A 14,484-nucleotide genomic window follows, 5' to 3' on the forward strand; every position below is an offset into this window, starting at 1 on the left:
AACTTTGACATTGACCGTTGACTTGTTGACATGAGTTGACTTTTGGTCAAACTAAGGGTTTTAGAGTGTAGACTGAGAGGGTTTAGCTGCTACTTGCGATGTGAGTCTTCTTCACTATACTTGCCTGTGTAGTAGTATATGCTTGTTGACCAACTGAGTCTTATTTGTTGACCGTTGTGTGAACTGAGCTGCTAATAACTCCTGGACTGCTAATAACATTTGAGGATTTTTTAATATGTTAATTGTTTATCTTTAATAAATTAATTTGAATTTATTTATTTTGTTGATTTTCATAATTAACTTAAAAAATTTCTTCAACAGCTTTTTTTTAGAACGACAAATAATTATTTTTTTCTTCTTTGTTAGGGATTGAACCTATGAGGCAATAACCACCTAGTTAATTTTTAGTTTAGAATCGCAAACTAGCTAACCCAACTTGTGGTTCAAATACTTAAAACTTATTTTTATTTTTGTTTAATGACAAAATGATAATTTAAAAGTTTTTTATTTGTCTCTATTTGACATATCTATCAATCATTTCTTCACATATCTATCTATCATTTCTTCTTGGGTCGACATATGTCCCGTCTTCGTTTAAGATTGAATAAATTACACGAATGGTCCTTATGGTTTAGGGTAATTTACATGTTTGGTCCCTAACTTATTTTTTTAACTCGGAAGGTCCCTACTGTTTGTTTTTGTTACGCACTTGGTCCCTATCTTACCTAAAAGGATTATTTTACCCTTGATTTTTTAATTTTTTTTAAATAAACATACCCCCAATCCTACCCACCTCACATTATCTTACCTACCTTACTATTTTTTCCTATTCAAATAATAATCTTTTTAGGTAAGATAGGGATCAAGCGTGTAACAAAAACAAATTCTATGGACCAAGCATGTAACAAAAATAAACAGTAGGGACCTTCTGAGTTAAAAAAATAAATTAGAGATCAAACGTGCAAATTACCCCAAACCATAGAAACAATTCGTGTAATTTACTTTTTAAGATTTACATGTGTGTGCCCCGTTCTTTCGATCGAGAATGCCCCAGGTGGGGTTTACATTCTTTTTATTTTTATTTTTCTTTTTAAAGACTTTAATATACCAATAACCCTTATATTTTATTGATTTGTATAATTTTGGTCCAATAAACATATCTTTTATCTCGTACCGCTAAAGAAGTTATATATAAGGAAATAAAGACATTTATAAATATAAACGGAAAAGGCTAATTTTCTTCTTATGTATATCTTCTTCATTTTGTTTTATTTCATAAATATTGTGCGAGCATACTATTATTTTAGCCTCAAATTCTTTACCCTATTAAATAAATTAATTTTATAGAAAAAGTGTATCATTTTTTGCCATTGTAGATCTGCTAACCAAAGATAGAGACGTAGTGTATTGATAACTCAAATAAAATTATATAATACTTACATCCTTCTTAATTTTATAGAAAAAGGATATCATTTTTTGCCATTGTAGATCCGCTAACCAAAGGTAGAAACGTAGTGTATTGATAACTCAAATAAAATTATATAATACTTACATCCTTCTTAATAAATGAAAATAATTTTGTCATCTATCATTTTTTTTATTAACTTGAAAACATGTTATTTTTTGGTATTTTTGAATAAATGTTTTTTTCATTTGTCATTTTCTCATTTTTTTTCTTCTCATTTTCTTAATTAGCACATCATATTTACACCTCAATTAATAATTGCTTTAATTGAAAATAACCAATAAATTACAATATTAGTACTCATAAATTATTATTTAAACTTTCATATTTAATTTTTTGTTTTATCAAACTCATATAACATCTGGGTCTCACACCTAGTTTACTTATACATGACATATTTGACAAAAATAACTGCTAGCTGGTAGCTGGTAACGGGCAATGAATAGTTGATAACTGAAAGCAAGGTTGACCCTGAGATTTCATAGGCCCTGTGCAAATTAACAAAAAATATGTATTGATCTAAAAAATTTAGCAAAACAGTTATAACTTTTTATTATTATTCCAAAATACATAAATTAAAATTTTCATTCCAACTCGTACACAAAGAAACTTGCTTATAGTAGAAAACCGTAATCCTTCTAAAGAATAGAACTCTGATTCAGTGATTTGATTCTTGGTTTTTGATTCTAAAGAATAAAACTCTGATACAATGATTTGCTTGTAATAAAATTATATATAGAAAATAGAAAAACAGAAATGAAATAAGCAAGTTATATTACATTATCAAAAAATAAAACTTTTATTCGCTTCTATATAAAAAAAACATAAATAAAAAAGGTACCTTCTGATTTTATGAAACTTCAAAAAAAATATGAAATCAGAAACTTTTAAACCTCAAAGAAGGATTGACAATCCATAGATTGTTGCTCAATGCATCTGAATTTAATAAAATAGGAATAAGAAAAAATGAAGGAAAAAAAACTGATTTACTTCTTATAAATCAGAAATTATCATAAATAAAAATAAAAAACGAACCTAGAAGGAAAAACATAAATTGGTTTGTTTGTACGTTCAGAAATTAGAACTTGATTTTCTTGTTCCTCCTATTTTTGAAGCTGATTTCTTCGTGCCTTCCGATTTTTGAAACTACTTTGTATGTACCTTCAAAATCATAAAATATGAAATCTCTTATCTTCTTACTTCAAACCATAAAAGAGAAGCACAAAAAATAGAACCTGAAAAGGTCAAAATCCATAAATCCCTTACCTTCTGATTTTGAAACCTCAAGGTTAATTTTCGAAGCAGAGAAAAAGATTATACAACTCAGTTCTTTTCCCTAAGATTATAAGCACTCAAAGCTGATTTTTGAGTAGATTGTAGAATTGTTGCTTATGATTTTCGAGAAAATATAATAAAGAAGTGAGATTGTTAGAGATCATTGCCTCTGAAATCGTCTGACAGGACATCATAAATTTCCGCATCATGCGTAAATCAACAAACAAGAAATCAAAGAGTTTTTTTCTTTTCCCGAAGGTTCAGATTTTCCCGCTCACTCCCTTTGTGCGCTTACATGTTGTAACTAACAACAATGTTAACCTAATTTGAATTGGGCCAAGAACTTAAGATAGGTTAATATGTAATTTACGAAAATTTTAGGCCCTATAATTTGGTGAGCCATAGACATGTTTTGAACTCCTATTGGGTCGGCCTTGACTTAAAGTTGTAGTTTTTATTAGTTATATGAGTGTTTGACAAAAATAGTTGAAAACTTTTGAAATATGTAAAATTACATAAAAAGACAATTATATATATATATATATATATATATATATATATATATATATATATATATATATATATATATATATATATATATATATATATGAGCAATTCTAAAAATTGATTTAAAAAACTCAGTAGTGTTTTGTTAAACACTACATGAAGTAGTTTTTAGATTTGAAACATTTTATTTAAATTAAAAGCTAAACGCTCATACTGGTAAATAAAACTTTTTTGTTTAAATTGAAAAGTTTTGTCAAAAGTTAGACGTTAGAAGCTTTCAAACATTACGTGCCAAACACACCCTATGAGAATTTTAATGATAAATTACAAACATATTATTTGTAAAAAAACGAGTTTTCATGTCAAATTATTTAGTCTAAAACTAAATATAGTTTTTTAAGCCAATAGACTAATGAAAATTTCATATTACATTGACTTGGTTACTTTCCACATCACTCACAACAATATTTTTACCATATAAACACATGATGATGATAGATGCCATTTCATTTTAATCTCAATCTTTTCAAATTCCCAATTTTTTTCAACTTCTATTTTAATTAATATATTGAATTTATTTATTATTCTAATATTGTTAATTCTTCAATTTTGAACCTAGTATACTTAATTTATCCATTTAAATTGTATGTAAAATATTTTTTATAATGCTAACACTTTACGGTAAAATAAGATAACACGTTTTAAATTGCATTGATCATTTTTGTTTCCAAACGGTGAGGTAGATACTAGGTGGAATTGACTCATGCCTCGGATTGTTTCGCCATATTCTTATGAATCATCTTCAATTAAAGTAAATCTTGGCAAGAGGGGGAATAATCCCCTTCGGATCTTTGCCCAATTCGTGACATTGCTAATAAAGATATAGATCATTTGTTGACGATTTGGGCTTTTCGAAATTTGATGGTGTTTGGATATAAAAAGTTCCGAAAGGAAACTATTGTTGACTTCATGTAGTTATAATTTTAGTCAATAACTCTAAAAATAACTTCTCCATAACAAGAAAATGGTCATAGACTCATAGTATACCACTGACTGAAAGTCTCAACTCAAAAGCCAAGAGCATCACTACAATTATTAAGCAGCTTTCAATGTGTTACCAATATCAATAACAAAACGATAACGGACATCAGCTTTTGCAAGACGCTCCATTGCAGTGTTGATATATTCAATGGGAATGAGTTCAATCGCTGCCGTTATATTATGTTTAGCTGCAAATTCAATCATCTCCTGTGTCTCCTTTATCCCTCCTATCAAACTTCCTCCCACCATCTTCCTACCTGTCGCATGCATCAACAAACCTCATTAATATTTCTTATATATTCACACAAAATTCCCTCAACCACATTTTAAGGAATTCAGGAAAAATAAATAAAAGATTCATACCAAAAAGCAAAGGGAAAGCAGGTAGCTCATACGGCTTGGTTGGACCACCAACCAAAACCAGTTTACCGTTAGGCTTTAACAGAGCAATCAAAGGCACAAGAGGATGATCAGCAGAAACAGTGTCAATAATTCCATCCAAAGAACCCACACCACTCTGCATCTCGGCTTGATCCCGGCTCACCAAGAAAGAATCAGCGCCAAAAGTGTTAATCGCTTCTTCTTTTTTCTTGGGACTTGTGCTGATCACAGTAACCTTAACACCAAGAGCTTTAAGAAACTTAACAGCTACATGACCCAACCCACCAAGCCCAACCACACCAACATGCATCCCAGGTTTATCGAGCCCATAGTATCGAATCGGGCTGTAAACAGTGATTCCAGCGCATAGAAGCGGCGCACCACCATCAAGTGGGTAGTCTTTGGGCCATGTGACGATGAAGTGTTCGTTGGCTACCATGTGGTCAGAGTAACCACCGTAGGTTACCATAGAAGAGTCATTGTATGTTTGTACCATTTTTGGGCAGTATTGCTCTTGATCTGCACCACATTGATCGCATGAATGGCAACACCCGACCATACAACCCACCCCCACTTTGTCTCCTACTTTGACTTTTTTGACCTTGCTTCCCACTTCAGTCACCACACCCACAATCTCATGGCTGTAACGATCGACAAAAACCAGTAGTAATTTGTGAAGTATCAAAAGAATAACCCTAATCGGTAGCATATGAAAATATTAGGAATTACCCAGGGATCATGGGATACTTGGCGTTGTGCCATTCATTCTTAACAGAGTGAAGATCAGAGTGACAGACTCCACAGTACAACACTTTGAACCTCACGTCTTCATCCCCTGTTTCCCTATGTAATCATCATTCATTCATCACAGATTGGACATGAGTTAGAAAAAAATATGAATATTTACAATTAATACGAAGAGTCTCGTTGATTAAAGCTCTAACTGTTAATCGTTTTAGGAATTAGTCGAAACTTTGCAATTATCAAGGATTCAGAGTCGGAGTGTACTATATATAACCCTATGCAAACGTTGTTCAAAACTTTATTTGAACCTGCACAGAAGTACATATATAGTATCTCTTGATGATATAGATCTGTTTACCCCAACAAAAAAAGAAAAAAAAAAAGCTACTTCACATACAGAATCATCTAGACTTTCAGTTGTCAAAAAGCAAAATATCAATAATAACTAAAAAGTCAAAATTAGTTGAAAGTCTAGATATTACAACATTTATTCGCTAGAAACAAAAAGATTTTTGGATCAACGTAGGAACCGAAAAGAATAATATCGGATCTGTGTATTATATATACGTTCTAAAGCCTAATAATTAAAAACTAAACAATAAGTCGATGAGTACTAATCTTCGTATATGAGAAGAAACAAATTATATAATATATATACCTTCGGGAGAAGTTAATGGGGGAGAGTACGCCAGAAGTGTCTCTAGCGGCGTAGCCCAAGGCCTTAACAGGATGTTCCGTCTCAGGTGATTTACTCCCCATCGGCGACCACAGTGTGTGTGTGTGTTTTCCGGTGAAATGTGTGATATATAGAAAAAGTGAATGCAAATATTGTGCGTTGGGCAATGGGGATCGATGGAATATATATAGTGGTGGGGGTTTGATTGCTAAACGAAACGTAACAGATGATGTGGTAGCGAGAGAGTTTGCTAACGTCACATACAGATGATGGGCATTAGGCAGTGCGGTGATGAACGTTGACACGAACACTGTACTATTGTCTTTTGGAAGTAAATTCATCCCAGACCACATGTTATTCTACTGCATGTATCTTGTGTTAAAATAAAAGGGGACCAAGAAAATTTTAATACTAACATTTCACGTTATTGCTAAAATGTATTTAGTTTAAATATTTAATTTTTTATGATAATTTCAAAAAAAATCATATCATTACATGATATTTTAACATATTGATAAAAAGGATATTGAGCCGTAACATATGTATTTTCTATTTATTTGGTAATTGAATAATTGTGAAATTTGTTGAAAATACTCTCATTATTTACAAACTGAAATTAATTCATTGATTAGGGTGTTTTCTGTAATGTTGCTATTTCTTTGTGGGTTGTATTGTAATTTATTCAGGGTTGCACTCGGATCTTCAAGTGCTCCATGGGTATTTAGGTATCCGGTTGTACCCGAGGTATTTAAGGGTTATCTGAAGATATTTTGTTCATTAGTCCTGACCATTTTTCTATCATCTGTGTTTTTCCTCCCTCTTGTTCATACTCTTAGGGTTTCGTTTAGGGTTTGTGATAAGAGAGCTTGGTCTGTAAGCTTTCTTGTGTTCTAGTTTTAGTTTAAGTGTGAGTAACTTTTGTAGAGAGGTTTGTGTTGTAATTTGTATATGAAAACCATATGTTTCATAGTGAATGAAATGATGATGTTGGGTTTATCTTGTGTTGTTTGTGTTTTTAAGATGGTATCATAGCTTTCAGGCTCCGATTCTTTGTTTTAGATGCTCGGTTATGGTTTTCGTCATCAGATCGTCTATTTCAGAAAGATACTCTCTGATTCTTTTCTTTTTTGTGTAGAACGTCACAGTTGGTGTTCGATCTAGGAATCTGTTTGAGTTTCTAGGTTCTTACATAAACTATGAAGTTTTTTTTAAGATCCTGGTACTGCTAGATTTTTGTTTGGATTCTTGCAGGATACAGTTGGCTTAGTTGCAGTAATTCGATTTTGGAGTTGACAACTTGGCCTCTGTCGATCAATCTCTAAGTTGAAATAACTCTCTAGGGTTCGGAATTGATCACCGATAAACCCAAGTAGGGAACGGACATAGAAAGTCGACCCTTCGTTGTATCTTCTCCCGTCTGTGAGGACTTTCTTGTTCACTTTTATTCTCTTCTTTTTTTATTAATATTGTTCTGATTGGGAGATCTCGGTTGTCTTGTGTACACCAGTTATTGTTGTTCTTTGCATTATTGTTTCTTGACACTGTACTGATTGTCTTGGGCCCCAACATACGTGGTGACCATCTGGACGTTATATCAGCACTGTTGTCTGTATTTTTTGGTTGTCTTTGACACTGTTTGTTGTTGATTCTTGTTCACTATCTTTTCTATTGCCTTCATGGCTGGTGATCCTACTTCTACTCCAAGTGGAAGTGGAAAGGATGATTCAATTAATTTTGATGATCCTCTTTATATTCACCCATCTGATAATGCTATCACTTCTATAGTTGCTACAAAGTTAACTGGAAATGAAAATTTTAGGTTATGGAAGAGTTCTATATCTAGGGCTCTTAAAGTTAGGAATAAACTTGGATTTCATTTTCCCTGATTTTTTTTGACGAAAATTGGAAATTCGATCGGTTAGAATTGAGTCTGGTATCTCCCTATTCTAATAAAAGAATAGGTTTAATCTCATATCGACAAGTGTCATTCAATTAGAATCTCTCATTAATGTTATATATCATTTATCATGTTACTTTTCAACTTATTAATTATTAATTTAAAATTTCAAATTTTAAATTTCTCACTCTAATTTTATTCAATTAAAATTGATTCTTCATTTTAAATTTTAAATTTTAAAATTTATTTCTTTAATTATATTAAATTAATAACATTAGATTAAAAAATAAAATAAAATTAATATAAATTATAAAATGATATAACTCCATGTATTTATTTAAATCAACGATTATAATTTTATATAACTAAAAAAATATCTTTTAAGTAATAATTTATTTAAAATAATTGATTAATAATTTTGATTTTTTAATATGAAAGTTGAATTAATTTTATAACCGTGATTATCATGGGTTATAAACTAGTTTGAAATAATAAATTAAGGGTGTGTTTGGCACGAAGCTTTTGAAAACGTTTGGGAGCTTATAACTTTTAACTTTTGACAAAACGTTTTAGTCTAAACAAAAAAATTTGTTTGGTAGTAAAAGTGTTTACCTTTTAGTTTAAACAAAACGTTCAAAATCTAAAAGCTACTTTATGTAGCGTTTAACAAAACGCTACTGAGCTTTTGAAATCGGTTTCCATAATTACCTTTAAAAATATATTTATATATTTATTTATTTTTAATTAATTGTCTTTTTATGTAATTTTATATATTTTAAAAGTTTCCAACTATTTTTACCAAACACTCATATAACAAATAAAATAATAGTTTCCTGCTACCAGCTACCAGCTAAGAGCTACTTTTGTCAAAATGGATAATACGTTGACTCCGAAGATCGTTCTTGTGTAGAACGGGGAGCTAATCACTATGAGATTAGGGGGCTTTTAATGTGTTACCAATGTCAATAACAAAGCGATAACGAACATCAGCTTTCTGAAGACGCTCCATTGCAGTGTTGATATATTCAATGGGAATGAGTTCAATCGCTGCTGTTATATTATGTTTTGCTGCAAATTCAATCATCTCTTGTGTCTCCTTTATCCCCCCTATGAAACTACCTCCCACCATCTTCCTACCTGCCATCATCAAACCTTGTTAATTGTTATTTCTTTATAATTCAAACAATTTAATCGCCACATTAATTTGTTGTTATAATGTTCATACCAAAAAGCAAAGGGAAAGCAGGTAGCTCATACGGCTTGGTTGGAGCACCAACCAAAACCAATTTACCGTTAGGCTTTAAGAGAGCAATCAAAGGCACAAGAGGATGATCAGCAGAAACAGTGTCAATAATTCCATCCAAAGAACCCACACCACCCTGCATCTGGGCTTGATCACGGCTCACCAAGAACGAATCAGCACCAAAAGTATTAATGGCTTCTTCTTTTTTCTTGGGACTTGTGCTGATCACAGTAACCTTAACACCAAGAGCTTTAAGAAACTTAACAGCTACATGACCCAACCCACCAAGCCCAACCACACCAACATGCATCCCAGGTTTATCGAGCCCATAGTATCGAATCGGGCTGTAAACAGTGATTCCAGCGCATAGAAGCGGCGCACCACCATCAAGTGGGTAGTCTTTGGGCCATGTGACGATGAAGTGTTCGTTGGCTACCATGTGGTCAGAGTAACCACCGTAGGTTACCACAGAAGAGTCATTATATGTGTGTACCATTTTTGAGCAGTATTGTTCTTGATTAGCACCACATTGATTGCATGAATGGCAACACCCGACGATACAACCCACCCCGACATGGTCTCCTACTTTGACTTTTTTGACCTTGCTGCCCACCTCAGTCACCACACCCACAATCTCATGTCTGCAAGGAAAGCCGCTAATTAGTAATGCATGGGTTTAGATAATAGTTTGTATCAAAAAGTAGCAAAGGAATAACCCTAATCAGTAACATATGAAATGGAGGGATTACCCAGGGATCACGGGGTACTTGGTGTTGTTCCATTCATTCTTGACAAAGTGAAGATCAGTGTGGCAGACTCCACAGTACAACACTTTGAATCTCACGTCTTCATCTCCGGTTTCCCTGTAATCATTATTCATCACAAACTGAATATGGGTTACAAAAATTTATGAATCTTTATAACACGAAGAAACTTATTAATTAATGCTCACGTATTCACAACATCAATGTTGAAAGTCCTATAAATTTAATACGTAATTAAAGATGTCGTTCAAAATATATAATATTACACCATCTTTTGATGATACAATACGATCTAATCAACTATTATATACTTTTAATGCATTTGATGATCATCGCTATTTACCCCACAACTTAAAAAAGTTACGTCATGTTCAGAATCATATAGACTTTGGAGTGCCCAAGTAAAATAACAATAATAATAGCAAAAACGTCGAAATTACTTGAAAAGTCAAGAAATTAAATATTCGCTATAAAACATAACATATCCCGATCAACATCGAAATCTGAGGAAAGTAATTCTACGAAGCATTCAGCGGTTTAATATTAAACTTGCGACGAAATTATCAGATCCGTGTATTGTTTCTTTCTCTTGAAGGCTATGAAGAAACTAAACCACATAACAATCCACGTAAATGGGAATAAACAGATTATACCTCCGGGAGAAGTTAATGGTGGAGAGTACGCCAGATGTGTCTCTAGCGGCGTAGCCCAAAGCCTTAACAGGATGCACCGTCTCAGGTGAATTCCCCATCGGCAATCACTGTGTGTGTTTTTGGGTGAAATGTCTGATAGAAAATGTAAATGCGATTATGCGAACGTGTATTTGATTGAGAAAGTACTTCCTCATGTTACACTAGCTATTTTCTAATCTTCACCATTGTTAACATCATTAACGGGAAATTTTATTGACACCTTCTCAAATTCTAGCTAATGGAATCGCATCGGCAAAAAAAAAAAAAAGTTAATGACATGACATGTTTTCTGCTAGTGTCAAAATGAATGTATATATTAGGTAACAATTAAAAGTTAGTGTTAAATAAAAAAATTATTTATTATTTAATTATATAATATAATTTTCATTTAAAGATTTTTTATTTTTGGAAACGATCATATTATTTTCATAAAAACTTCTAAAAATATGAAATGATGCTGAATATCATTTATTAAATATCATATTCGGTCATGAATCTTTAGAAATTAATATAAATTGCAAAGATTCTAGAAATCAAATTTTAACCATTGTGACTTCCTATTTTCAGTGTTAAGGATCCTATTTTGCTTATGGGTAAATCTTTATAATGAATTACAGTGAAAAACTAACTGAAATTATAATACATTCAAATAACTTAGATAAATATTTAATTATTTTATAAAGATGTGACAAAGTCTTTCACTATCAAATTTATGGTAAAATTACATTGAAATCGAATATTCATTTTTAAAAACAATAAAGACATAATATATACTTCCAAAAATGAATATTCGATTTTAATGTAAAGACATAAAATATAATTTCTCACGAATAACACAACTGACCCCTATCGGGGTTTCCGTATCAGAGTTCGTCATCTGTGACGTTACCAGCTAAATCCGTATGACTCCCTGTACATCATCTGTTACGTTAGCATTACTTTTTCACTATAACTCAATGGACACTGCTCCACCATATATTTCCAATAGCGCAACGCACCATTTCTCTATCAAATTAAACACATACACACATTTGCATTCACTTTTTTCCATCACACATTTCATCGGAAAACACACACAGTCACAGTAATCGCCGATGGGGAGTTCACCTGAGACGGAGCATGCTGTTAAGGCCTTGGGCTACGCCGCCAGAGACACTTCTGGCGTACTCTCCCCCATTAACTTCTCCCGGAGGTATAATTTGTTTATTATTCCCTTTCACGTAGATTGTTATGGTTTAATTTTTTATTCACAGATCTGACATATTCTTTTGGAATTTCAATACTAAATTAGTGAATGATTAGTAAAAAAAAATTGTCGAGTTCGAAATTGATCGGAATATCTTTTTGTTTTATAGTGAATATGCATTTTACTTTCTTGACTTTTCGAGTAATTACGACGTTTTTGTTAAGATGATTATTATTTTAATTTGGACGCTTAAAATTTAAAAGTCTGAAGTACTTTTTTTTTTTTTTTTTTTTCTTTTTCTGTAAACTGTTTGATTATGATGCTAAATCATCGATAATTACACCTGAACTCAAGTAATATCTGATGCCAATAGCTATATACCATTAATTAACGAGTTTCTTCATTTTATAAGCATGCATATTTTTTTCTAACTCATGTCCAATCTGTGATGAATGAATGATGATTACATAGGGAAACAGGGGATGAAGACGTGAGGTTCAAAGTGTTGTACTGTGGAGTCTGTCACTCTGATCTTCACTCTGTTAAGAATGAATGGCACAACGCCAAGTATCCCATGATCCCTGGGTAATTCCTAATATTTTCATATGCTACCGATTAGGGTTATTCTTTTGATACTTCACAAATTACTACTGGTTTTTGTCGATCGTTACAGCCATGAGATTGTGGGTGTGGTGACTGAAGTGGGAAGCAAGGTCAAAAAAGTCAAAGTAGGAGACAAAGTGGGGGTGGGTTGTATGGTCGGGTGTTGCCATTCATGCGATCAATGTGGTGCAGATCAAGAGCAATACTGCCCAAAAATGGTACAAACATACAATGACTCTTCTATGGTAACCTACGGTGGTTACTCTGACCACATGGTAGCCAACGAACACTTCATCGTCACATGGCCCAAAGACTACCCACTTGATGGTGGTGCGCCGCTTCTATGCGCTGGAATCACTGTTTACAGCCCGATTCGATACTATGGGCTCGATAAACCTGGGATGCATGTTGGTGTGGTTGGGCTTGGTGGGTTGGGTCATGTAGCTGTTAAGTTTCTTAAAGCTCTTGGTGTTAAGGTTACTGTGATCAGCACAAGTCCCAAGAAAAAAGAAGAAGCGATTAACACTTTTGGCGCTGATTCTTTCTTGGTGAGCCGGGATCAAGCCGAGATGCAGAGTGGTGTGGGTTCTTTGGATGGAATTATTGACACTGTTTCTGCTGATCATCCTCTTGTGCCTTTGATTGCTCTGTTAAAGCCTAACGGTAAACTGGTTTTGGTTGGTGGTCCAACCAAGCCGTATGAGCTACCTGCTTTCCCTTTGCTTTTTGGTATGAATCTTTTATTTATTTTTCCTGAATTCCTTAAAATGTGGTTGAGGGAATTTTGTGTGAATATATAAGAAATATTAATGAGGTTTGTTGATGCATGCGACAGGTAGGAAGATGGTGGGAGGAAGTTTGATAGGAGGGATAAAGGAGACACAGGAGATGATTGAATTTGCAGCTAAACATAATATAACGGCAGCGATTGAACTCATTCCCATTGAATATATCAACACTGCAATGGAGCGTCTTGCAAAAGCTGATGTCCGTTATCGTTTTGTTATTGATATTGGTAACACATTGAAAGCTGCTTAATAATTGTAGTGATGCATTTAAATATTGTGGTTTGAGTTTTTTTGAGGTGAGACTTTCGGTCGGTGATATTATTACCATTTTCTTGTTATGGAGAATTATCATAAATTATAAAATTGTGTGATATGTAAACAACTACCCCCCCTCCCCAAACAAACAAAAAAAAAAAGTATGAGAGTAAGCTCATTTAGGATTGAACATTTGATCTCCGAACCGGACCAGAAACCGCATGTAGATCGAAACCGGTTTACAAGAATTGGTCCCGTCATAGGTTCTTTGTATCGTGCAAAATTGGTCCAATCTGGCTGGTTTCAGGTATAAAACGATTTGTACCAGAATGAGTCGGTTATCGATTCTTTGTATTGAGGGATTTATTTGCATTAATGAGGTGTTTTTCAAAACACTTAGCCATAATGGGGTGTTTTTAAAACAATAGTAAAAATATGGTCACTTCTTCATTTTCAACCCTTTTAATTTATTTTAAACCTTTTATTTATATCTTTTTTTCTATTTATAACTTTTATTTTTTAAAACATTATTTTTTATCCTTATATAGGAAAATTCTATATATGTCGTCACAAACATTAACATTAAGTATTACGTCTGTCTTTTCAAAGTATATATATATATATATATATATATATATATATATATATATATATATATATATATATATATATATATATATATATATATATATATATATATATATATCCCGTGGGAACCCGGGTCCAAAATTAATTTTATTTTCATACTAAAATATCGTAATTATTAATCAAATCATATAATTAAATTATTAATAAATTATGTAGCTATGTAAAATTAAAATGATTGATTCAAATAAGTATGTGAAATTAATTTTCAATATATGTTATATAATTTTTATTTGTGAAAAAAAAACGTTACGATATAATATAATGATATATTAAATTTATTGTAAAAATAAAACAACCCCAATAAGTGAAGTAAATTAAA

The 14,484-nt window shown here is 32.3% G+C and overlaps 3 protein-coding genes across 3 annotated transcripts; 1 reads left to right on the top strand and 2 right to left on the bottom strand.

The window, feature by feature from the left end:
- Positions 1 to 4,238: 4,238 nt before the first annotated feature.
- Positions 4,239 to 6,259, bottom strand: LOC145041700 (putative mannitol dehydrogenase). The gene is made up of 4 exons (XM_078989850.1): positions 6,072 to 6,259; positions 5,399 to 5,512; positions 4,652 to 5,310; positions 4,239 to 4,545 (listed from the first exon to the last, which is right to left on the bottom strand). The coding sequence occupies exons 1-4, from the start codon at positions 6,170 to 6,172 to the stop codon at positions 4,343 to 4,345; spliced, it is 1,077 nt and encodes a 358-aa protein (XP_078845976.1). The 5' UTR covers positions 6,173 to 6,259; the 3' UTR covers positions 4,239 to 4,342.
- A 2,646-nt stretch (positions 6,260 to 8,905) lies between these two features.
- Positions 8,906 to 9,740, bottom strand: LOC145041701 (putative mannitol dehydrogenase). The gene is made up of 2 exons (XM_078989851.1): positions 9,212 to 9,740; positions 8,906 to 9,123 (listed from the first exon to the last, which is right to left on the bottom strand). Exons 1-2 carry the CDS (start codon positions 9,723 to 9,725, stop codon positions 8,921 to 8,923), a joined length of 717 nt encoding a protein of 238 aa, XP_078845977.1. The 5' UTR covers positions 9,726 to 9,740; the 3' UTR covers positions 8,906 to 8,920.
- Positions 9,741 to 11,654: 1,914 nt separating this feature from the next.
- LOC145041698 (putative mannitol dehydrogenase) lies at positions 11,655 to 13,625 on the top strand. The gene is made up of 4 exons (XM_078989849.1): positions 11,655 to 11,877; positions 12,343 to 12,456; positions 12,545 to 13,203; positions 13,310 to 13,625. The coding sequence occupies exons 1-4, from the start codon at positions 11,780 to 11,782 to the stop codon at positions 13,510 to 13,512; spliced, it is 1,074 nt and encodes a 357-aa protein (XP_078845975.1). The 5' UTR covers positions 11,655 to 11,779; the 3' UTR covers positions 13,513 to 13,625.
- Positions 13,626 to 14,484: the final 859 nt, after the last annotated feature.

The sequence above is a fragment of the Lactuca saligna genome, chromosome 4 (genome assembly GCF_052625555.1).
Source record: "Lactuca saligna cultivar CGN05327 chromosome 4, ASM5262555v1, whole genome shotgun sequence".
Classification (NCBI taxonomy): Eukaryota; Viridiplantae; Streptophyta; class Magnoliopsida; order Asterales; family Asteraceae; genus Lactuca; species Lactuca saligna.